Source organism: Topomyia yanbarensis, chromosome 3 (genome assembly GCF_030247195.1).
Source record: "Topomyia yanbarensis strain Yona2022 chromosome 3, ASM3024719v1, whole genome shotgun sequence".
NCBI lineage: Eukaryota > Metazoa > Arthropoda > Insecta > Diptera > Culicidae > Topomyia > Topomyia yanbarensis.
In genome coordinates, this window is record NC_080672.1 from 3271517 (window position 1) to 3297956 (window position 26440).

The window sequence follows — 26440 nt, forward strand, 5'->3', positions numbered from 1 at the left end:
CTTCCGGAATCGCCGATAGTGGACAATTTATTTAAAGAATGTTTGCTTAGTAATCAGTGATCTAGATTTGCAATTTATATTGAACTAGCTAATACCCATCGCGCGTTGCTGCGACGCTCTGCGAAATAGGAGGAAAACACAATTTGTTCCAAAGCGCCATCTGGCGGGCAGATAATCTCCAACTAATAGCACACAAACACGCCCCATACCAAATACCTACTGTGTGCAAATGTTTACGGAAATCGGTTAGGCCGTTTGGGAGTCTATAAATCATATACATACAAACTTTGACTTGATAGATAGATAGATAGATATATAGATAGATGTAACAAATAATGAAATCATAGTTTGGGTAAATGAGAAAGACCTTTAGGTGGTTTAAATCAGATCGGTTGAGTAGTACGCGACGTAGCACCGGGTTCAGGTCTTTGAGGAGCCAGTGAACCGGACGTTAGGCTTCACAGGCAGACCGACCTAGACACCCTACCGGGTAGCTCGTGAGCAGTCAGCACTGCCGGAGATTAAAGCGAGTAGTCCGCATTAAATAGCTAGCAGTGGGTAGACGGGGGTGCTAGGGCACCGGAAGCTATGCTCCACGCGGAATCGCTGGATAGACCTCAGAACTTTTTGGTCCGTTATGTAGGCTAGGTCCATTGCTGGAAACTAGATGGGGAGCTAATTGGCTCACGGAAACGTACATCGGTATCGGGAGACATCTACCGCCAGGGAATTTACAGTAGGGTAGATTCACCGCCGTGGCCTATCCGACTATATAGTGACAAACATGGAAACTAATTGGCTCACGAAACAAACACCGGTACCGAGAGAAATTCCGCTGCTGGGGAACTATCAGTCGACGTAAGGTATCATAACCGGATAATATCCGAGTACATCTCGAAAAAGCTGGGAGCTAAATGGCTCAAGGAAGCGGGTATCGGTGTCGGGAGAAATTCCTCCGTCGGGGAACTCGAGTAGATCGTGATAAGGCTGGGAGCTGAATGACCCACGGAAACAGGAACTAAAGGCTTATGGAATCAGCATCTAAACGGCTCATTGGGACGAGAGCTAGATGATGACGTAATATATGGAGGCAAGAAGCAAAGAAAGAGTCGAGAGATAAATCAAAGCTTTCATGGACCAAGTGAGGCTCCGAGATAGAGCAGAAGAAAGTGGTGCGACGAAAGCACAACGGGACCCCCCACGAAGTAATACCTTCATGTAGTTCCATGAGGGAGAAGGGCGAAAAAAATGGCTAGACAGGAAAGTGAGTCGTGAGTCCCACACAGTGCCAATACACCATAGACCAGGCGTTTGGAGATTTTTAAACATTACTATAAAAACTACTCGAAAAGAATGTTCATAAGGCTCTATTGGTTATTATACGACTTTGAATTTCCAATTGGCATTTACTTACCAAAATGCAATTTTTGAAAAAAATATCATCAAGCTATTGCAAATTTTGACTGGCTTTTCTTTCCAAAATGACGGCATCAGCTTTGGAGTTCAAAAGAAGACGCATTTTGAAGAATTGGCTGTTATACGACTTTGAATATCCGCCCTTCAGTTGTTATCGGCTAAAAATAGGTACAATCGAACTGCACTACATTATCTCACTCTATTTAACTGTAAAAGTAGACTCCTTTTAATTTGTCTATAGAACTTGTAACTAAAACTGATACTGGCTAGCACAAGCATGCGACTTTCCTGTGACTATAACCTCGGGGTGCACCTATCTGCTTCGTTTCTTCTCCGTCGGCCGCCGTTTCACGCCGACCCGAGTTCGCGCCACTTTCCTCGAACGTTCAACACTCACTCTCGCGCCATGTCTCTGACTGCTGACTGACACTGCTTCTTCAGGCGGTTTTGGGGGAAGCCGTGCTGTTAATTTTTAGGGATCACGGTTTGGAATATTATGAATTACCCAGGTGGAAAATGGGAATAGGGAAGACATTACCGGTGGATGGTTCGATGACCGGCGTCGTGCGCGAGATAACCTAACCTACACAGTTTATAGGGGTTGGTTATACGGACGGAACTATTCTCCCGCCTGGGCGCCACTCACGAGACTTTTTTCTTCCTTTCTTCGAACCGGTATTTGCACTTCTGTCTTACGGCACGGGTTTTCGTTCCCGGCTTATTTATCTCACCCGTTTTATAATATCGGTATTGGCCCTTCGGACACACACGCGGCTTTTTAGCGGTATCACTCGATCAGAAAATGTCTGCACAGTACAGTAGCCTAAATCGAAGATAGCAGGATCCCCTTTTCGGCCTACGATGAGCCCTTTCTAGCCCGGGTCGCTACCAATTGAGGCGGATGGAGCCAAACGCCAAGAGCGAAGCGCACTGTGTGAGGGGATTGCTGGCAAAATGCGTTGTTTTGTCTTTGGTAGCGACACTCGATATTTGAAACGGCAGTTGCTTTCTCCAATTTATTTTCTCTCCACCTATCTCCTATAGACAAATTTAGAATTTAACAATTTTTTTTCTAATTTTATTATATGGGACATGGTCAAATGTAACAAACTAGAAATTAAAATTATTACATAAAAACTTATATGTGTTTCACTAGGTACATTTTGACTTTCAATCCAACGCCATATTTTTTAAATTTGTACTATTTATGATATCGACAAAATGTGACTCCTGCAAAATTGTCCAGCGGAACCGCTCGTGTCAAATTTATTTTTGAAGTGCAGGCACTAGGATACTTTTTTAGGTAATTTTTACTTGTACTGATCATATCTCAACATCAAATTAGCCGATTTCTTATATTTTTCTTATTAGGAGAAGTAAATCTTCCCAGTATAATCTCCTTTGTGTAAAAAACAGAAGTATAGGAAAGTGTCCACTGGAAACAGAGAAAAAATTATCGGAACGGTGAGAATGAAGAAACGGTGTAAAGTCACCTTCTTTATTGGAAACACTGAGAACAGATATGTTCTCAAGCAGGAATCGGATCTGCGATCTACCAGTCTCTAGTTGGGTGCGTTAACCACTCCGCCATCGAGAAACTATAATGATGCCATCACATATTCCCGTCAGTGTCGTGATTATCGCCACAGCCTCCAACACCTACCAATTGACCTATCGACCTCCAATGTCTCCTATAAGCAGATCGTCTCTCCCTCTCCTCGATTGGACCAAATCTCTCTAGTTATCTATTTTTAGGTCCACTGTGCTCATGTTTGAGATATTATTATCTATGTTTGGATTATTTATAAATTCCATCAACGGCTAGATTCGCCGATAGGCTTTGAAGACAGACTTCAACATGATCCTCCATAGCTCTATCCACTGCCAAAGTCTGGTGGCGACTGAGCTAGCTAAGGGGGTCAACAGTGATAATCTCAAGCCTGAGCGCAGTCCACTGGACCTGAAAATAGATAACGAGAGAGATTTGGCCCGATAGAGGAAAGACGATCTACTTGTAGGAGACATTGCACGTCGATAGGTCAATTGGTAGGTGTTTGAGGCTGTGATGGTCATCACGACATTTTCGGGAATATGTGATGGCATTATCACAGTCCCTCGATGGCGGAGTAATTCACGCACCCAACTAGAGACTGGAAGTCCTGCTTGAGGACATATCTTTTCTCAGTGTTTCCAATAAATAAAGTGAATTTTCACCGTTTCTTCATTCTCACCGTTCCAATCATTCTTTCTGCCTGTTTTCCAGAGGACGCTTTCCTAAAAATCCTTGAAAAAGGAAAAAAACAAGACTCAAGTCAAAAACAAGGAAAACACACAGAAAAATATAGAAAATTTAAATTCAAAACTATTGAGTTTTTATAGATCAATCGATAGCAAATAAAGACAGTTAAAATTTGTGGAAAAACTAATTTGATTCTTTTCGAAATTCTTTTAAAAAATCGTAACGCGTAAAAATTAAATTAAAAAAAAAACTTAATTTCAAGCGATGACGCACACGTTTTCGTTCTATAATTAATTTAAATTAAGGGGACCTCATGAATTTGGCGAAAAATCAAAGCAAGATTTGAGACTTTTTTGTGGAAAAATGAAAAGACATACGAACTTCTGCTTTAGATCTTTTTTTTATTCACAATGGCGTTTTTTTGAAACCATGTTTTTCTGCTAACGTCAAGAATAAGTGATCAGATGAAACAGATTTTCTTTAGTAATAAACCTATTTTAATCCACCTAGCGGTGCAATTGTGCCTTTCTCAATCATGAATCACGAGAATGTGTGCGTTGTTTATATTCATTAAAAACTTTTAAATGCATATATTACATTTTATTATCATACATCACATGACAACTATATACAGGAAAATAAAACATTATTCGAGTTCTAAAATTTTGTAAAAGAAAAAACAGCCACGGTAATATTGAACTGAAAAAAGGTGCGAAATCGACAAAGTCCCAAAAAGTCGATTTTTATAAAAAAAATTTTTTCGAGATAACATAAAATCTCGACGTTTCATGCATTTTAAAGATGTTTGGCATCAAAAATACGAATTCGATTTCTGAAATTTCATGGGGTCCCCCCTTTGAAAAAAATTTTGAGTTCCGGCTTATATGGGAATTTCATGTGTGACCGGACCGTTCAGTCTATAATTCCGGAACCATACAAGCGATCCGTGCGAAATTTTACAGACATCTGTGGGGATAATATAGCTATCAGTTGGGACTAAGTTTGTGAAAATCGGCCCAACCATTTTCGTGAAACTGATATGAGTTTGCTAGTTATGAAAGATGGCCGCTTTTCCCGGGCACTTCCGGAACCGTCTATGGTGGTCAATGTAGTCAACGAAAGTTTGTTTGGCCGTCGGTGACCTAGAACTGCAAAGTTAAGTTATTTGAGAGACATTTTAGCGAAATTTTTACCTTTTTTGCTTCCATCGGAGTATCGGTTTGAATCACAATTTGCTATGTGATCGCACGCCACAACCCGTAACTCCGGAACCGGAAGTCGGTTGGGGATAAAATTTAATAGCCATTTACGGGGACGCAACATCTTTCATTTGAGACTAAGTTTGGTTGATTCGGTCTAGCCATCTCCGAGAAACCGATGTGACTGTTAGTCTGAATTTGGATACTTCCGCCGGGGCTTCCGGAACCGATGATGGTGGCCAATGTGACCAAAGAGACTTTGAATGGCTGTTAATGACCTAGTACTACAAATCGAAGCAGTTGTGGTCACATTTTGGAAAAAATTTCACCATTATACATTCATTGCAGAATTTCTTAAAATCGACATTTTCTGCGTGATCGTACTCATCACCCTGTAATTCCGGAACCGGAAGTCGGATCCATTAGAAATTCAATAGCAACCTATGGGAACGTTGCACCTTTCATTTGGGACTAAGTTTGTAAAAATCGGTTCATCCATCTCTGAGAAAAGTGAGTGAGATTGTGTTCGCGTACACACACAGACGCACATACACACACACACATACATACACACACACATACATACACACACACAGACATTTGCCGAACTCGACGAACTGAATCGAATGGTATATGTCACTCGGCCCTCCGGGCCTCCGTTAAAAAGTCGGTCTTCAGAGCAATTGCAATGCCTTTCTATTGAGAAAGGCGGTGCAAAATCGGCAAAGTCCCAAAAAGTTGATTTTTTAAAAAAAAAATTTTTCGAGATAACATAAAATCTCGACGTTTCATGCATTTTAAAGATGTTTGGCATCAAAAATACGAATTCGATTTCTGAAATTTCATGAGGTCCCCCTTTGAAAAAAAAAATTTGAGTTCCGGCTTATATGGGAATTTCATATGTGACCGGACGATTTAGTCTATATTTCCGGACCCATATAAGCGATCCGTACGAAATTTTATATACATCTATGGGGATGTTATAGCTATCATTTGGGACTAAGTTTGTGAAAATCGGCCCAACCATTTCCGGGAAACTGATGTGAGTTCGTAAATTTTGAAAGATTGCCGCCTTTCCCGGGCACTTCCGGAACCGTCTATGGTGGTCAATGTAGTGAACGAAAGTTTGGTTGGCCGTCGGTGACCTAGAACAGCAAATTTAAGTTGTTTGAGAGACATTTTAGCGAAATTTTTACCTCTTTTGCTTTCATCGGAGTATCGGTTTGAATCACAATTTGCTATGTGATCGCACGCCACAACCTGTATCTCCGGAACCGGAAGTCGGATCGGGATGAAATTAAATAGCCATTTACGGGGACGCAATACCTTTCATTTGAGGCCAAGTTTAGTCGAATCGGTCTAGCCATCTCCGAGCAACCGATGTGACTGTTATTCTGAATTTGGATACTTCCGCCGGGGCTTCCGGAACCGATGATGGTGGCCAATGTGGCCAAATAGACTTTGAATGGATGTTAGTGACCCAATACTACAAATCGAAGCAGTTGTGGTCATATTTTGGAAAAATTTTCACCTTTATACATTCATTGCAGAATTTATTAAAATCGACATTTTCTGCGTGTTCGTACTCATCACCCTGTAATTCCGGAACCGGAAGTCGGATCCATTAGAAATTCAATAGCAGCCTATGGGAACGTTGCACCTTTCATTTGAGACTAAGTTTGTCAAAATCGGTTCAGCCACCTCTGAGAAAAATGAGTGACATATTAGGTCACATACACACACACACATACATACATACACACACAGACATTTGCCGAACTCGACGAACTGAATCGAATGGTATATGTCACTCGGCCCTCTGGGCCTCCGTTAAAAGGTCGGTTTTCAGAGCAATTGCAATACCTTTCTATTAAGAAAGGCAAAAATGTTTGGAAGTATATACTTTTTTGTCTGACTTATAACTAACATTGGGATGAAAAATTATTTTTTTTATAATTTTTAAAAAGGCTAGATGCTAGATGGTGCGCTACAATTCTCGAGTTTTAATGAACCTGTTATTAGAAATAGAAATGTTCAAGCATTTTCGGGTTTTCAATTCTCTCGCTGATAAAAAGACAAGAAAGTAGCTTTTTATTTCACTGGATCTCAGGAACGATGCTTCTTGAAATGACGACTTTTTCTTGCCTTATTTAGGGATAACCAATCCATAAATTTTAATATGTGTACTTCATACACGACGCGACCGCTCGTGATTATTATTATATAAGCGTGATCGCCGGAAAGTTCTAAATGATGTATGCAACGATTGTGGAACGAGGTTTAGGTAAACTAGCCTAATTTATTCATTCATGCAATGAAGAAATGGAATTTGGACTTGAACCTACCGTCGAAGCGTCAGGTATATATGGTATATTCATGTAAATTTTTTACCAACACCCGCATTTCTTTAAGCGGATTCACCTCATTTGGCATTTGCACTTGTCCCAAATACATATCGTCGATATATAGTACATGTTATGTAAATCATATAACTTATTTGCCTTGTGAATATGATATCTTTCGGATAACAAGAAAAAGATACAGCACAACTATTAAAATCAATTCAGTTTATTTTAAAAAATATATATATAATTTTATTCTGCCATTCTATATAATCATTGTTCCTTCTATACAAATTTGTTAACTTAAATGTAGTGAAAATATTACCTCTTTCATCATGACCAACTCATTTGCTCGATAGATTGATAAACAGGTGTTCCGACCTAGGTGTCCAAATTTCAGTATACATACACTGTTTTCCGTTTCAAAATGAGGTTTTGCAAAAATATTTTTTAAACTTTTATTAGTTGGTACATAGCTTTAACAAAAAATATAATATATTTTATCATTAGTTTCAATCAAGCATGTTCACCTTATAAGGGTGATAAGATATCGTTTAGAATAAATACGAACAAAGTCTGTTACATCTCTTCCCCGAACGAATAAACGAAAATATGATTTGATTCAATTTGTGTGTAAAATAGGGGGGCAATACTTTGTCACTTAACCTCTGTTTTTTTTGTTTTGGGTCGCACATTGCGAAAGGGTGCATTTTGTTCTTTATTTCCTCAAAATACAGCTCCGATTCGACTATTGGACACTAAGCGAAGCATTCCTTTGTTCTACGAGTAGCAGCATATTTATATAAACAGACAGAACTCCTGCTGAATCGCGTCAAGTGATTGTTACCAAACTCTTCATTTGATTTACCCGAAACCATGAAACCATCTGTCTAATTCTCCCGGGGGGATCGTATCTGGACGTGCTCAGCACTTTACAAAACTATTCGACATTAAGCCGCAAAGAAAAACAATGCCAATTCTTTTAGTTTCAATAACGAGGCCCATTAGTTGCAAAAGACAATTTTACGAGCTAATTCGACTATCTCAAGGCGAGAAGAATACTCACGGTACGCTGTATGATTTAAAACACATTTTAAATTGCCATTGAGATGCAGAATGTAAGGTTCGTGAAATTGTATTTTAGTACTAGAGTTCGTGGTTGCGATTTCTATTTTTATTTTTATAAAAAAGGTGTGGTAACAGCTATCACATTTACGCAAGATACTTTTTTGTTTTATATTTTTCATGCAAAATCGTTCAAAATCTGGTTTAGTTTGTTCCCTAGTCAGTACGAAAAAAAAATCTATGATCGATCTTATACCAAATCTACAAATTTAGGTAACCCTTAATAGCTCTTCAGTTTTTTTACTGCATTTAGTAGCTAGAAAACCTTCTCAGGTTTGCTAGCGTTTCTATTAAGTTGACCGTGTATCTTGTATCAGCTATTTTCCGTTAGACAATTAATAAGGCATGTTTCCATCTAGTTCTATTTATCAGCCGTTCTATGGGTGTGTATTGAGTGTGTTCTGTCACGATTTAGTGTTTACCTTTGCGACGGCTATCAGTCAGGGCCTCGAAGAAATGTCGTGTTTCACAATTATTTTTTTTATTTGGTTTCATTCCTCTCTACATGATTTGGGGCTAATAAAAAATTTCGTTGATCAAACCAGGTATGAATCTACAATCGTTTTGTGTGTGGTTTATACGGTGTCTGTATGGGTGAGTAAGTATCCGTCATTTCGCGTTTCACGATGTTCCAAATTTGTAACCACTATTAATGATTTGGTTGGATGTTTGATGAACCGTTGCCCTGTTCTCTTGCTTGTTCTTACGATAGGAATGGATTCGATGATTGTGGGTTCATCCAAGGAGCACTGTTGTTGTTAACGTTGTTCTGTAAGATCGATGAAGTGTATTAAAAAGTACCAATACGATTATTAATAGATGAAGTGGAAAGCTCAATGGATGCAGTGTTGTAAATAATAAATGTAACTAAACTTCTATAACTGCGATGGGTTATGGAATCGAACACAAATTCACATAAATTTTAGACTAAAACTAATTGTTAAGGATGCACAAGAAAACTGCATGAAATAAATGTGGTTGTACATCATTTCCCAAAATGTAACATTTACAAAAAATAAATAAAAAAAGTCCGAGATGGTGCATATTCGGGGAAATGACAATTTGGGAAATGCCGAACAACTCACAAGTTCCTTCAACTTTGATCAATGTTAGAGCGTGTTTAATAAACGAAAAATAAAATGGCACGCTAAAGTGAAGAATTGCACATCTTCAACCGGGAGATAACGGATCTTGGAAAATATTTTGTATGACACAGATTAATTATAGAATACTCTCTAATATTACTAATGGATATATTACTACTGTCAAATACATTTTATGCGTGGGTTACGTAACGCGTAAAAACAAACCCCGGCGGCTATAACGAGAATACTACGAAAATCAAGAAAAAAGCATTGTTTACACCGTTTGTTAAATCTTCACAAATCGTTCTGATCGCAGTAGCCATACGCCTCGATCCTCACTTCCGTCAATTTTTTCAGAAGATCAAAACGCATTTTTCATCGTGTGTTTTGGAACTCTCTACTTGTCCGGATGTGTTTTGTTCACGTAGTGCGGTTGTTTATTTCAGTTTCCCTTTTCGCCTGTTAAAAGTGGAATCGTTGTTTCGTTGAAATCCGGATTCCACATTTAAGTGTCGTGTACTCCCTAATTATTGTCTTCTTTCTTAACTCAAATTTAGAATAAATCGGAATGGACTCCAAAAACTCAGGTTACCCCCGATTTAAACGATACACGTCTTTTCCCGGTCCAAAACTAAATCTTTCAACCTTTTGTAGATTTCTAAAGACCCACAGAAAATTTCTCTGTTGTGCCCGAAAAGCTTAGGATCGCGGTGGCAAGTTCTAAGCTGTCTAAGCTGAAAAACCTGTTTCAATCCACCTAGTGGTGCAATTGTGCCTTTCTCATTTTTTCAAACTATTGTCGTTTTTCATTGAAAAACTTCGGGGCAGTGGATTGCATTGGTTTTCAATTTCTAGCAGAAGTAGGAATGAAACACGTCTAGTGGCTTGCTCTTCTGCTAGCAAATGCATCACCAGTGCAATCCACTGCCTGGGGTTTTTCAATGAAAAACGCCTTATGACTCCATGGCCGATACACTTTTGCACCTACACAAGGTCGCCAGCCACGAACCTGATAAAAAATCGATTTTTAAATTTTGCTTTACTTCTCCCTTTGAAAGTTATTCAGTTCCTACTTCTATGAGCTCAGGAACCGTCGTAGGCGGCGAATCATTTTTATATCATAGTGGTATCAGTTTATATGGGAAATTCCTGTGTCATCGAACTCTTAATCTCGTAACTCTGGAACCGGATTTCAGATCGACAAGTTTGGGCAAATCGGTTCAGCAATCTCTGAGAAAAATGAGAGCCATATTTGACACATACACACATACATACATACAGGCTTTTTCCGATCCCGACGAACTGAGTCGAATGGGATAAGACACTCGGCCCTCCGGGCCGGGATTAGGTTAACGAACTTTCTATATGAGAAAGGCAAAACGACATTGCTTGCTTTGATTTATTTACGTCACCGTCCCGAACATAGTTTGACGTGCGAGGATCTGCCGAAGTATGCGGTTGGCTGTTTTAGGAACCTCTTAGTTTAGCTGATTAATTTCGAACTACAATCCCTCAAACAATATGTTACAATATGTTGCCGAGTTACATATTCTTGCACAAGGTTCATATGCCTGTCCATTTATTTGTACTCATGAGTCTTGAAAGCCGGCAAGAATCAAAAGGATGATTCTTGCAGTAAGAATGTTGAAAAATGTCCTTATTGTGGGTAAAATCTGCATGGTCTCTTGACATGTGCCGTTTGCGAACCACGTGGATCTCTCGCAGAAATGATAACGATACACCTCTCTGTTATCTTGTCTTCAGGCGTGTGGAACTCTGATAACCTACAAGAGGGAACATCTGCGGAGGTGTCTAGAAGTTATAGGAAGAGGAAAAACATTTCTTTTCCTGAAAGGTGAGAAAGGACTAATAAAATACTATTTTTCGGAAGTACTGCAAGGAAATTGAAGCAAGTATCTCTTGGTCTCAGGAAATTAAGATCCGACAAGGAATTCCCAGCCCCTTCTGAGTCACCAAAACCCTAACGGCCAATTTCTTCACTTGGATGAAAACCGGTTTTCGGCTAATTGGTCACCAGCAACCTGAAAACTGGTTTTCAGCGAAGACCGGTTTTCATTCAGTGATGAAATTGGTCGTAAGTCGTTTGTTAAAATCCGAGAATGAGCTCTGAGCTGTAGATATTAAATTCTCTGATGCTGTGGATGGGATAGATGAGAAAATTAATATTTCTATCTTCCCTTATTTAAAAAAGGATATATTTCCATTCTACTAAGATTGTTACCTGTAATTTTCTGAGTGGAACGTTCCAAAAGTTATAGCAATTAATGTATTTTACCTCATTGGCTAAAACTTCAATCGAAGTGGGCGGTGCTCTACATTTGTCCAAATGATGTTAAATTTGGCATCTGAGATTATTTTGACATTTGTCACAATATGAAAGGGGTAAGAGTTCCTATGAGAATTAGAAAATTAATGTTTTTGCAATGCCCTAGTGATCATCTACCGATCATAGGCTCAATCGCCAACGGCTCAAGGCCATCGGAATCACCCAATATTTCACACGAAACATTTCTGAATCTGTGACGAACTATAGACCTAGTTGCTCAGACTCTAGTATTATGGTATACGCGTCAAACACGTGAACATACAAACGCTTGATCCGTTCGCGATCTTCCACGCTAACTTACGCTCGCGATCTCGCAAACTTGATAAAACCACGGGATAAAGTGAACGTTTTAACGCTTATATATTGGCAGCACATAATCCCAAAATACATACATTTGATATCAAACTTTATGGAGAAACATATTATATTTATTTCTGAACAGCCAACAGTAGTATACTGTTCAATGGTCCCTTTCATCACATTCTGCAGCGCAATTAGTCGTCAAGCATAAATCAATTCTTTAATTCTACCCCAACCCACACCCTGATCCTCTCCATGACGTTTTGGTGGTCTGATGCATGGATCATTCTGCCATTACCTCTCCTATAATCGGCCTTGGACTGACTTGCGCTCTCATTGCGCAAAATGAAAATGAAAATAATATTTAAAAGATCTCAAATCATCTTAATATTGTGTCAAAAAACCTTGAACATGCCTATTTTTTCGAGTGGTACAGTGGTAATTCCAAACATACAAACATGGTCTGTGTTAAAGTATGGATTACCATTTTGAGATACATTCCTAAAAACGCTATCGCATTCAATGTTTTGAAGAAGGCAAAATCCTACATTTTAGATTCATTTAACCCATTCATGCCCAAGTTGTTTGTGGACAACAAAGTTTTTAAACAGCTATAACTTTTGATTGCGGCGAGTTTTGCTCACAAAGACAAGTGAGGCTCATTAATGTGATTATAGCCTTTATTTTGAGTATTAACAGTTACAAGGATTAGCCACAGAACTGAAGTTATTGCAATTAGTCTGATTGGATTCCGATGGAGCAGTGCTGCCAGGGACATTTTACGTTGACGACGGAAAATTATTTTTTCATATATCTTCATTATGGTGCAATATTATAGAAAACTGATAAAACTTATCAATTTAGACTGTCGTTGGCTACGTTTTCCACGTAATTGGACTATTGTAATTATTCTAGGAAAATTTTTTTGAGCATTAGAAGGTGAAAATTGACCAGCTTCTAGCACTGCCATGGAAGCACCTATCTTTATGAAAATAGGGTTTTCGTGTTTCTTCACCCCACCGTTTTCAAGGAAAAATAGTTTTGAAACCCTACATGCACTAGAAAAAAGTTGGGCATGAACGGGTTAAAATCCGAATATAGTTACAATGAACTATTTATTGTCATAAGAAGGTCACATTTCGTAGAAGTTCGTAATTTTATTTGAAATTATTAAGAATCCAATACACTTTTCATGTGATCTGATTTTTACTTAATAATTTAATTTGAATTCATTAATCATTAATAAAATATTTCCAATGAACTGTGTATTGTCAAAAGAAGGTAACAGATTTTGCTTGGGATTTGGCCAGCCTCAAAGAATATCGTAATTTCATTTTACATAGAGATTCTAAAAACATCCAAAGGAAGGACAATCTCACATATGATCTCATTACAATTAAATCTCATATATAACATTATTCTGATGTCGTTATTGTATAGAATAGGGAAGATAAACACGGTAGTGAGCAGCTACACGAAATACTTCACCGTACTCTTTTGAAGGTATGGGAAGAAGAAGAGCTACTTGCTGACTGGCTAGAGGGCCTCATTTGTCCCTTATACAAAAAAGGGATACAGACTGGAGTGCGCCAATTATTGAGGAATATCGCTCCTCAATTCGGCGTACAAAATTATGTCACGTATTCTGTTCAACAGATTGAAGGCCGTTGGAGGAGTCTTTCGTCGGCGAATACCAAGGTGGTTTTCGTGAAGGCCGATCAACAACGGATCAAATGTTTACCCTGCGACAGATCCTAGATAAATTCCGGGAAACAACTTGCAGACACACCATCTATTTATTGATTTCAAAGCGGCGTACGATTCAGTGAAAAGAAACGAGTTATGGCAGATAATGGTAGAACACGGTTTTCCGACGAAACTGATTAGGCTGATTCGTGCAACGCTGGATGGATCGAAATCAAGTGTTCGGGTTGCGAATGAGATTTCGACGTCCTTCGTAACATTAGACGAATGGAAGCAGAGTGATGCGCTGTCAAACTTGCTGCTCAACATTGCTCTTGAAGGTGCCATCAGGAGGGCAGGCGTGCAAAGTAACGGTACCATCGTCACTCGGTCGCATATGCTCCTAGGATTTGCGGACGATATTGATATCATTGGAATCGACCGCCGAGCCGTGGAAGAGGCATGCGTGCCTTTTAAAAGGGAGACAGCAATTAACACCAGCAAGACGAATTACATGATAGCTGGAAAAATACGTGGGTCCAATAGTGGTGTTAGGTGGTGATAAATTTGAAGTAGTGGAAGAATTTGTGTACCCGCGCGGTGAAAAGGCGTCTTGCAGCTGCAAATAGGGTTTTTACGGACTTCGTAGTTAGCTGAAGTCCCGTAGTTTGCAGACGAAGACAAAATTCGCGTTGTACAAGACATTGAAAGTTCCGGTTGCCTTGTGTGGACGTTAAAGGATGTTGATCGTAGAGCGTTCGGTGTCTTCGAACGTAAGGTGCTGCGAACAATACTCGGCGGTATTATACCAAGTATATAAAGGAGTGGATATTGTCAAGCTAATAAATAACGGCAGGCTGCGGTGGGCTGGTCGCGTGGCACGAATGCTGGAAGAACGACAGGCGAAGATAATATTCAGTAGAGAACCGGGAAGAGGCCGACGACTCCGTTTGCAGTGGAAGAGGACCTAAAAGCACTCAATGTCCAGGGTGACTGGAAGAGATTGGCCCAGGACCGGGTCCAGTGGAGGAGAATTCTTCACTCGGCGTAGATTCAACGAAGTGAATTGTTGCGCATCAAGTATCAAGTAAGGAAAGATAAATATGAGGTTTTCATTCTGCAGAAGGGCGTTTAGCAGACATTTTGCCCAACGATTATTTGTCATAATTGCCATTTGAATTATTTTTAACTCCAGGGTAACAGTTATTTGGCATATTTCTAATGTGTGTCGTTTGGCATAACGGATATTTAGCCGAACTATTTTTATCTCCAGAGTAACGGTCATTTAACATAATTTCTAATTTGCGTAAAGTGGGGGTCAACGGACTTTTTGTATAATTTTGAGAAGTTATCACATTCAAGGTTATTTGACATATATTTTCATCTTCAGGGAAAAAGACCTAATTATGCGAGAGGCAACGTCATTTGGCATAATTTTGGCATAGCTATATTTAGATTCAATAACATTACCCCGAAAACCATCCACCAGAAAATAAAATGCCGAAACTTTTTCCCTGGTATACATTTTACAGAAGGTACCAATTCCCAGAAAATTTATCTCCAGAAAATACCAAAGCACAGAAAAATTTTCCTCAGAAAACCAAACACCAGAAATATGCATTAATTTCGATTTTACTACAGATGCAAAAAAACTTGAATCAACCGCTATGTTTAAGTATACCGGGCAGACGAGAAGTTCCCAAATTTGCTCATGTTTGAAAGAAGGAATCAATCCCTATGTTCGAGTAAACCGGGCATACGCGAAGATCACATGTTTTTTACAAGGATTCGCCGCACCGTCGACTGATTTTCAGCAGTTTTACATCATTTCAGTTCCTTGAGTTAAGTAACTTCACCATATGACCTTCACCATATGACCTTGTACATGTTGGGTACATTAACCACTGCTTACTTCTTACTGTTATTTTAAAATCCATTAACAAGTGCTACACACAACACGGTTTCATTCTATTTTAACCCAGGAATAGGGAGGGCGAGGAGGGGTGCTTCGTCCAACGATTGTTGCTAAATCGACTTCCCCGATTTCAAACATATGCTGATCTTTTATCCAAAGGGAAGCACTAAAAATTTAATACCACTTCTGGTACAAGATGATAATTGAATCAATTTTCAATGTCTATAAGTATTTCTCAGACATTTGCTACAAGATAGATAAATAGGTTTCGTAATTTATAAGTAACTGAGAGTCTCCGTTAGGCGCTCTCAAAACACACCCGTTATTTGAGTTATTTTGATCCAATAAATCACTAGATTTCTTTTTAGCAAAAAAAATTTTTTTTGGGAGCGTGCGTATAGAAAACACAAAGCCATGCACAGGACAATTGAAAAACCCATAAGGCTCCTCCATAAATGACGTAGCATTATATGGCGGAAGGGGGAGTGATGACAGGGGAGTAGGGGGTCATGTCATGCTACGTAGCTTTTTTAAAGGCGAATACGAGTTGACCCCCTGGTTGGTAAATGACTGGGCAATGCGTGATATAGACCCTGTGGTTCGCCAGAGTGCTCCTTAGCCTCTTGTCCAGTAACTCCTATCCCTACCTCCCCGCGGTGCCAGCTGGGGTACGAGTAACCACAGGAAAGATCGGGTAACCAACCCCGGTGGGACCATAGTCGTATGCTGACAGCGAATGGGGGGGGCTCCTCTTTTCGGAGGGCGAGTCCATCCGAGCGTCTGTTCTCCATGTTAGAGGCGGCTGATGTATCGTCCTCCTATTAGCGTGGGACTCTAAACAGAGCTGACACGATGGTCCTCCGGCGAGACAGGTGGTTGGGGAAGGCCCAACAAGCCGCCCTGGAAATCTAACCGTTACGAACAATGCAGAAGAAAACACGAATCGAACAGACGGAACGTGGCGCAGGCGAATTAGTTGCATCAGCTGCTGGAAGAACCATCCATCACGCATACCGCCAAAATAGGACGTTTGCGGTGGGCTGGACACGTCGTAAGAATGTCGGACGACGATCCGGTGAAGATGGCTCTTGAGGGCAACCCTACAGGAGCAAGAAGACGGGGCGCACGGCAAGCACGGTGTATCGACCAGATAGAGGACGACCTGCGCACCCTTCGAAGACTGCCAGACTGGCGACAAGCAGCAATGGACCGAGTGGAGTGGAGACGGCTTCTGCATACAGCAAGAGACAACAAGGCTCTAGCCTGAACGGTAAGGTAGGGAGACCTGATGTCACGACAATCTTACCCGTTTCATCTAACATCGTTTTTATTTTTTTTTATTTTTACCGTGACAAGGAGGGGGGACCGTCGAGCTACCAGGGGGGGAGGTGTATTTAGAGGTCTGTGACGAGATGCTACGATGGGGGAGGGGGGTGTTAAAATTCACTTAGAAAATGCTATGTCATTTATGGATATAGCCTCACTCAAGAAAAAATTGGTAATAGGGGTGAGAATTGTCCGTCAGTGGCAAAATTGTTCTGATTTACATTATTTTACGGTAAACGGTGTGACTCCTGTTTTTGTTTTCGATTTTCGTAGCACTTTGAATTCAACGTTAAGTCTACAAAAAACGTAAAGACTCTGTTTTGCAAAAATTATGTGTATAAGACTTAAGTGTAGACCTTTCCGGCTATATCCTCATTTATTGTTGATTGTATTTCATAAGTTCAAGAAAAAAATATTTTTATTTTTACAGAAAATGTTTATAGAAAGAATGTGAGTTTAAAAAAAAATAAAAGTTAAGGTGATGGATGACGATACAAAAAAAATACAGTGATTACATAAATAGCTGAATAAGTATTACCAGACCGTACACAAGAAGCTACTAGACGCTATCACTTCGGCTAGCTTCCAGCTCATTTTGATAGGCTTTATTTGAGCGTCCAAGCACCCAACGGCTGCTAGCATTAGTAATGCATTTATCACCAACATCCAAGCAGAGATGATAACAGAATCGGCGAGTTTGATTGTTTTCACAGTTTGAGCAATAGTGATGAGTGTAGGATAGGGTAAACATTACAAAGTAGATGGTTGCGGTTGTCGAGCAGCATGAAAAAGAACACGTAATAAAGTAGATAGTAGCATGTTAAGGTAATCTAGCTTAATTTAGCAGTTTTCGCATCAAAGGTGTTATATGTCTGAGCCAACAAGGTGCGTCCTACATCATCTAGCGACGAGCATCTTTATCGCATTCTAGTGATGTAAAAAAAACACACACTCACATGGTTAGTCTTAAAAGCATTAGTATCACATTGATCATTAACGGCGAAGCCAAAATCATATAGATTATTTAGGTCCGCGTTGTTATACGGAATTGGATACGAAGGAATCTTTTGGTTAGCACTGAGTTCTAACACTTCGTCAGTGGAGCGTTTAATAACGTGCGGAGCCGGCGGAAGATAATCAGTGTGGAGTGTGATATTCTCCTTAAACCCGATCGGGGCTTTATAATCATTATTGACAACATCGCTGTTGACATTGTTATTGTTAGCGTCAGTTTGATCGGGTATTGCGAACGAGGAGCCATCATTAGTAGAGGAGCTCAATCCGAAGTTAAGTTCATTTTCCCCATACTTGGCAGACATGCATTGGATTGCAATTATTTTATATAATTAGTTGATAGTGTCCCTACGTTGGATGGTAAAGCTAAACGGTACTTACTTGCGCCGCGGCTGCAGGATTAACTGGCGCCCATGGGTCTTGGTTCAGTGTCACTGGGAAGGGCGATTGTTTCAGCTGATTGATGGACGGTACCTGCAATCGAAAAATAATGCAACTTGTCAGGTGGCGTGTGAAAAGATCGACTAATCTTACCTGGGGTTGATTTTGTTGAAATAGATTCTTTTGAACCGGTGCCGAATCCCCGAATGGATTGTAGGCCGCCGCTCCACTCGGACCTCCAGTTGTCGTCGAGATGGGTTTAATCAGGTTATCTAGATTCACCAACGCGGAGTTTTCGCCTAGGAACGATGCTGGAGTTTTCTTCGTTGCCGACGGAGCTGATACTGAATTACTGGCCGAACTGGAGGTATTACTCGAGGATAGCGGGTCCAGGTCGTCCAATAGGGAACCTGTGGGAAGTAATAAATAACTTTTAGAATAGTGGAACGTTTGCAAAATATTTTGATGTACCATTATTGTTTAGGTTGTTGTTCACAGAATTGATGGTGTTGCTCCTCTTGGTGATAATGTCAAACTCATCAAGATCTGAAGCTGGCGAGGTGATGGCTCCCACAGGAGAGGGTCGGGTGGCAGGAAGCTAGATCGGGAGAAAAAATGATATCACTTGAACTACGTAAAAATCGCAATGGATATGCGACTCACAGCAAACGCTCCATCAGCACTTCCAGCCACTGGTGCCCAGGGATCGTGTTTAGTTGTGTTTAAACTTGGCTGCCAGGGATCAGCCGTAGGCACTGGTGTAGTTCGTTTTGGTTGCCACGCGTCAGTCAATGGCTGCGAGTGGGAATCGAATCTAGTTAAGATTTGATAAAAAAATTAGTATACATGTAGAAATTACCGCACTAGGATTGACTGATTTGTTTAGCCACGGATCAACATTTCCGTTAGTCCCGATAGGTGCTGCCGCTCCCGCACCATTTTGAAGCCAACCTTCCACCGACGAACCGGATGTCACCGACGGGGATTGTGTTCGAACCGGAGCCCATGCGTCCAGACCGCCTACAGCACCAGCCATCAATGGAGGTTTAGATGCCGGGGGAGGTAAAGCAGAGGCGCTGTTCAACCAAGGATCTACTACCGGCGGCGATGAAGTTCGTGACCAAGGGTCAGTAGTCTGAAAGCATTATAGTTGTAGAAATCTCTATGAGATCGTTGAATTGATTTATGATTAGCCTACCTGTGGCCGGGATCCTCCAGCGACTGGCAAACCCCATGGATCACTACTAGTTGATGGTCCCGCCTGGTGCAATGGACTGGAAATACTAGCTGCGCCGAATGAAATGTCCAGCAAATCAACAAGGGCACTATCGGATTGTTTAGGAGTGTCTTTCCTGTAATCAGTCACCAAAAAATGATATACAAACAAAAATAAATCGTAGTAAAGACCATACTTAAAATCCTGTTCACTTTGGCTAAGTGCAAGCTGCAACCGAACATCATCACTTCTCCGTTTCTGTTCCTCTTGTTCGGCCTCTTCGCGGGACATTGCCATAGCTAGTTGTAATTGTAATTCTTCCTCTCCCACGGTTTGTGGTCTAACGAATTCGATCTCCGATACAGGTTTTCCGGTTGGTTCTCCCTCGCCCCAATTAGGAGGCTGCAAACAAACAAACTTTACAATTCCATCGTAAAAAATTAACTTATAAATAATTACACGTGAGTCTTTCTGGACAGGTCCATCTATCGAACCATCCGACCCAAATCCGCTAGCCGTCCGGGCAAAACGTTCCTTTGCTTTCAACGCCCGCGCTCGCTCATTTTTCAATCGTTCGTCATCCTTCAGCAGTTGCACCAACTGTTTCGCCTTTTCCCGAACATGCATCCCCTGATCCTTGCCCTCCTCCATGTACTGGAAATCATTTAGTGTCTGGATGGCATAAATATTTTCCTTGCACTGCTGCGCCACCTTCTCGGTACCCGTTTTAATTAAATACTCCAGCAGAAGCAGTGCCTTGTACACGTGGCGCCAGTTCTTACCGTGGTCATTTGTTCGCTTCCAGATCATTTGCATAATCTCCGAGAATGCTACGACGTTGTAGGTGAGATCGGCAATCTCCGCCATGATGGTCGATGATGGTCCCCATGGATCGTTGGAGGTTGCCTCGCGAACTTTAATCTTGGGTGGAAGATAGTTATTAGTTAAGAACGGCAGTAGTAGGTAGTTGGATGAATCAACAATACCTGAGCATCGGAATAGTTGTGTGCAAGGTTTTTGATGTTCCTGCGTATGCCAGCCACGTTCATCTGCGTATCGTTTCGTTTCACTGAAATGGATGACACAGTTAAAAGTTTATTGGATTTTAATGTATATTAACAATACATCAGTTAGTAATTAGTAATAATCTTCATCTTCCTTAGTAATTATTAGTTTAATAAATCCAATCACGTGACTATAAAAATCATTCTAGTAAGAAGAAATACTTCTGGGAAATAATGTTCAACAAGACGTAAAAACCTCTAAAAATAATGAGTCTCTCATTGTTTATATTCTCTTTCGATTATTATAGCATCATTATATGTTATATTGATATTTTTTGGAAATAATCAACTAAACTATTAAAGAAGGACTTTCATTTACATAAAACAGAAAAAATGTTAGTTGAGGCAAAGGTAAATGAAATATTATGAATGAAAATCGGAAAAATAAGCAATACATTCTATATGAAATAAGAAAAAAAAAATATAAATACAATCAACTAATTCTAAGGTTGAAACTTACTCGTGACTCAATGATTGCTGCTACTTGGCTACTTGAAGAATGATGGTGGTATTGGTTGTAGTTGTACGCACAAACTATTATATTCTGGAGATACCGTCGATGAAACTGGTTACGGTGGTGAGTAGGGGGAGGGGAACAATGCGTATGATTGATTTGCTACAGTATTGTTTCGTATCCAGAACCTTATTTTATTTTTTTTTGTTTGCTCGTTCAATGATATTTTGATTTACTACAGGACAACAGTGATTTTTTTTCACACACAAAATTATACAAATTTCGGTTTTCCAAAATTTCGTTTGACTTGTTTTTTCTTGGCAAAATCGACATTTAGGCCCATAGACATAGAGTCAGGTTTAATTTGCTTTACAATTAAGCATTACCACAGCACTTGAAGGTTTTGAGGCTGCACACTGATATTACAGGCTTCGAACAGCAACGAAAAAAACAATTCTAACTTTATAGATGCGCCCAGCACTGGAATTAGATAAGAGAAAGAAATATGATGGAATAATGGCAAGTACTTGAGAAGTAAGAAAAAAGTCTATTTTGTTATAGAGGGCAGAAATCCTGTCATCATAGATATTTTATTGAGCATTCTCAATCAATCCATTTCAGCATCTCTCAGTACAAATTTAGATAGGGGTTTTCTACTGTTTCTACTGATCTTCATGGCTTAACAAACCAAACCATGACCATATTAACAACAATTTTGTGATTGACGGCGTCGGTGGTTGAGTGGTAAGCGTGACCACCACTCATCCCAGGGGGTCTGGGTTCAATACCGGCCGAGGTCGTTGAGATTTTCTGTGGTCACGTCTTCCTTCGGAAGCGAAAGTAAAGCTGCTGGTCCCGGTCCATGTGTGTGTGTTGAGTGGCTGATATCTAGGGTTCCAGATGGTGGAGTCAACCTCTCTACCGTCGGTGATTGGCACTCAGTGCGGACAGAGCCCGACCGAAAATTAACATTAATTTTTTGTTCACATACACATTTCAAGTGCGCGAAGAAAATAGGACATTGAACATTTTTTTCAGTGTATATAAATATTTGTGTGTGCCTGGATTACATTTTTCTAGCTATAAGGTGGATGTTTCGCATTCCCGCAAATTCCGAGGCGCTTGCGTGTCAGGGTGGATGGTTGTACGTACACTGTATACAATGAGTGTCACGTAATGCGTAACACAATATAATATAGTACCTCTTTGTCTCGTCGTCCAAGTTATAAAATAGTTCAAACAAAGTGAAAAGATTTACATTTTTGTGTTGCTTGCGGACAATCATTAAGATTATTCTTTCATCTCATTTATGGAACATTGTAACAAAAACACAATAAAGAATGTGCTCCTCAGACGGAGGATAAAATCATTCATGTGTTTCCGATAACCCCCCTTTCATGCCTAATTTTTTTCTAGCGCTTGCCTCAATGGATTACACCACTGTAGGGCATGAACAATTAGATATATCACGAGATTTATTTTTATGCGCAATGAAGAGATGAATCGAGATCCTGTGAAATGAGTTTTATAATACTAATAGTGAAGCACAAAAAATATTTCATAACTAAATTAGTAGTGGAGTTTACGTTTCGATTTCACTAGTTTTCTTCCGCTTAAAAATGAACTCCTTTTCTTGCTAGACATCATGCTTGACTAGTGATTTGCAAAGGAACACAATTAATGTCTCCGTTTTTGGAGCTAGCGTCAATCCGGCGCTAGCTTAGTCTTGTTACTAAATTAGTGTCGCATTCTGATGAGACGAAGTCGAATTCTATAACTAATTTTTTTCAGGTAATTTCATTAAAAGTTGGCGATTGTGCAGCAATATCCCGCCGATGAGGTTTTTTTGTGGAAAACGCCCAGGACTGGAAATATATCTGCCGTATTGTTTACCTAGAGTAAACAACAACAAAACAACGTTTTTTAGATTCTTTAAAATCCGTGCAAAATTGCTTATAAAAACCTGATTTAATCCACCTAGTGGTGCAATTATGCCTTTTTCATTCCTTCAAACTATGATTCCATGGCTGGTTATGTTCAATAAAATTGTGGTAATGTCTATTACATTACTAGTACACCTTGCACTTATATACAACACCTTGCCAGCCACGAATTTGGTAAACTACGTGTCGACTCCGAAACACTTGAAACAAAAAATATCATACTTAATTAGCATAATTACCATTAGTTCAATGTTGTCTTCTTGTTACCTTATTGGGCATGCGGAAGTGGGTGTATGAGGGGGATGAAAAATACTACACTCTTAATTTAGGACTAAGATTGTGAGAATCGAGCCATCAATATATGAGAAACAGGTGTGAATCTAATTTCGGAACTTGGCCATTTCCGGAGTTATCAACGGTGCTCAATGTGGTTAAAGAGACTTTTCAATACTTTTCCAGACTCACTTCAATTAGTTTTGCATCATTTAGATGTAATGATTATATGGGAATTTCCCATGTGACCCAACTTCAACCCGTAACACAGAAACCAGAACTCCGATACCAATGAAATTTAATAGCAGTCAATAGAGATACTGTAGTTTTCAATTGAGATTAAATTTGAGAAAAACTAGTAAGACATTTCCGAGAAGCAGATATGAATTCAATTCAGAAGCTTAGCCACTTTCCCGAAGCTTCCGGTTCCGCCGAAGGTGTCCATAGTGATCAGTGTGAGTTTGAATGTGCATCGGTGAGCTTAGACTATAAATCCAAGCAATTTAGAACACATTTTATGAAGTTTTGCATCTTTTAGATAACATGTTGATGCCGAATTGTATGGGAATTTTATGCGCGACCATACTCTCCAACCCGTAACTCCGGAACAAAAAGTCACATCTGAATAAAATTCTATAGCAGTCATAGGGAGAGAAATATGACATTCTCATTTGAAATCAAGTTTGTCCTGAATTTGCGGAGAAATAGATGAGACATTAACTTAGGAATTTAGCAAGTTCTCCTATCCAAGCTATCAAGAACCGTCATAGTTGGCCAATGTGATAAAAGCTACTTCGATTGGTCCTTAGTGATCTAGACCCGCAAATTGCATCCATTTTAATATGGATTGCATCATTGCCTTTTACATCGGAATTTACTGTGCGACCGCACTCTTCAACCCGTAACTCCGGAAATGGGATTCCGATCAACAAAGAGTTCAATAGAAGCCGATGGAAAGGTTGTATCTTTAATTTGAGACTAAGGTTGTGCACATCGGTTCAGCCATATCTGAGAAACAGAGGTGACATTTGCCACATACATACATACACACAGACATTTTCTGATCTTGACGAACTGGCAACTGAGAATCGGCCCTCTGGACTTCGGTTAAAAAGTCTATGATTGTAGCGACATTTCTATATGAGAAAGGCAAAAAGGTGAAAAAATTAGCTAAGTCCCAAATAGTCGATCTTTGTCTAAAATTTATATGGGAATTTCGTGTGACCGGACGATTCAGTTTATATTTCCAAAACCATAGAAATCCGTACGACATTTTATAGCAGTTTATGGAGATTATATCCCTTTCACTTGAGACTAATATTGTGAAAATCGGCCCATCTGATATGAGTAATTTAATTGGTAATTTAGAAAGCCCATTTTTCCCGGGAGTGCCGGACCCTTAAGATTGTCAATGTGGCCAACGAGACTTCGAAAAAGGGGGACGGGGAAAGGTGGACAGAAGGATTGATGGGAGGTGCACCCAACCGCATGTTACTTTCATTTGATGCTTGGTTTGTAAAAATCGGTTCAGTCATCACCGAATAACCGACATGACTTCGGGAATATGCTCGCGAGCCGGGACTTCCGGAATTGTCGATAGTGGACAATAACATCAAAAAGAATCTTTGGTAGGCCATCAGTGACCTAGGTCTGCGAATCGAAGTAATTTGATGTCCATTTCAATAAGTTTTGAATCTCTTAGGTATTACGATTGTAACGGTTTATATAGGAAATTCTTCTGTGACCGTACTAACCAACCTGTAACATTAAAACCAATAGTCAAAGCTGAACAAAATTTAATAGCACTTAATGAAAGCGTCAAATCTTTCAATTGAAATCAAGTTTGTAAAAATCAGTCGATAATTCGCTGAGAGGTGTGACATTAACTTAGGAATCTGGTAAGTTCCCTGGGGCATCAAGTACCGTCATAAGCGGGCAATGTGGTCAAAGCTAGTTCAATAATTCATTAGAGATCTAGACGCGTAGCATCATGTTTATATAGGAATTTGCTGTGGAACCGGAAGTCTGAACAACAAAAAACCATAGCAGCCGATGGGAAGGTTGTACCTTTCATTTGACACTAAGTTTATGCAAATCTATCTTTGAGAAACAGTGATAACATTATTTGCCACCTACACACATACACTACCGCTCAAAAGTTTAAGTTCACCCTACAATATTAATGTAATATTTAAAAAGTTATGGTTTTCTTCATTTATTTGTATTAATTATTATTATTTATAATTATTTTTCGATTCATTTCTCTACGATAGACACATAAAATATCTAGTTGTTTTTTTACTTTTAAATAATGAGATGATAATCTTCGAATTAAGTCAATTTGAATAAAAAAAATTTCACGGTTGCTATTTTCAATATAAAAATCTTTCTACTTACTTTTTAATGAAGGAAAATATAAAAAGAAAACAATTTGGAATATAGTTTATAGAGTGAGCTCTCGCAGCATTGGGATGTTACAAGTACTCGACGCATCGAAAGAACAACCTGTCATAACAAGTTTGTTTGTGATCTACACGTCATCCAAAGGTGTCAATCCCCTCCTACACTCTGACCAGTAGCATGTCTAACCCACTCAATCATGTAAAATTAAAAAAAGCAAGTGAACTTAAACTTTTGACTGGTAGTGTACATACAGACATTTTCTGATCTCGGCGACTGCGTCGAATGGTATATGAAACTCAACAAGTCGATGTTTGGAGCGATTGCATAACCTTTGTATATGACAAAGGCAAAAAAATTTCTTAAGCTTAATTTCTTTTGCGTCCTTACTCAAATATTTACGCCCAAGAAATTGAGCTAAGGGTTTTGAATAAATCATTCACATATACAAATGTGGTATATCTAAACTATATGATGTTATTTCGGTATGCTATATGAACTATCACTGGTACAGCGGCAGTGTTGGCAAAGAAAATAATTTTTGGCAATCAATTCGAACTATCGCACTTTGAACAGCTATAACTTGTTCTAGAGACATTTAAACACCATACATCCTTCGGCAAAGTTGTTCAGCATGTCCTGGACTTTACTTCTATCTAATTAGTTGCATACTCCAGGAAGAAAAACTAGGTTTTCCAATACTAATTTCCATACAAAT

The 26440-nt window shown here is 39.6% G+C and overlaps 1 protein-coding gene across 7 annotated transcripts in view; it reads right to left on the minus strand.

Annotated features, from left to right (window-relative positions):
* Window positions 1-7404: 7404 nt before the first annotated feature.
* LOC131691795 (epsin-1) overlaps window positions 7405-26440 on the minus strand; it is a 51476-nt gene continuing 32440 nt past the window's right edge. For 3 of the 7 annotated variants that reach the window (XM_058978445.1, XM_058978444.1, XM_058978443.1), the window contains exons 2-12: window positions 20575-20657; window positions 20048-20509; window positions 19785-19990; window positions 19571-19724; window positions 19232-19507; window positions 19036-19167; window positions 18844-18970; window positions 18526-18782; window positions 18373-18465; window positions 17934-18284; window positions 7405-9090 (exon numbers count right to left, since the gene is read on the minus strand). In XM_058978445.1, coding sequence (XP_058834428.1) covers window positions 9025-9090; window positions 17934-18284; window positions 18373-18465; window positions 18526-18782; window positions 18844-18970; window positions 19036-19167; window positions 19232-19507; window positions 19571-19724; window positions 19785-19990; window positions 20048-20509; window positions 20575-20637 — 2187 coding nt within the window. In that variant the 5' untranslated portion in view covers window positions 20638-20657 and the 3' untranslated portion in view covers window positions 7405-9024. Of the gene's footprint in view, window positions 9091-17515; window positions 17613-17933; window positions 18285-18372; window positions 18466-18525; window positions 18783-18843; window positions 18971-19035; window positions 19168-19231; window positions 19508-19570; window positions 19725-19784; window positions 19991-20047; window positions 20510-20574; window positions 20658-21112; window positions 21469-26440 lie in introns of those variants that run through there. The other 4 variants (XR_009305854.1, XR_009305853.1, XM_058978442.1 and 1 more) reach the window with 4 other exon arrangements.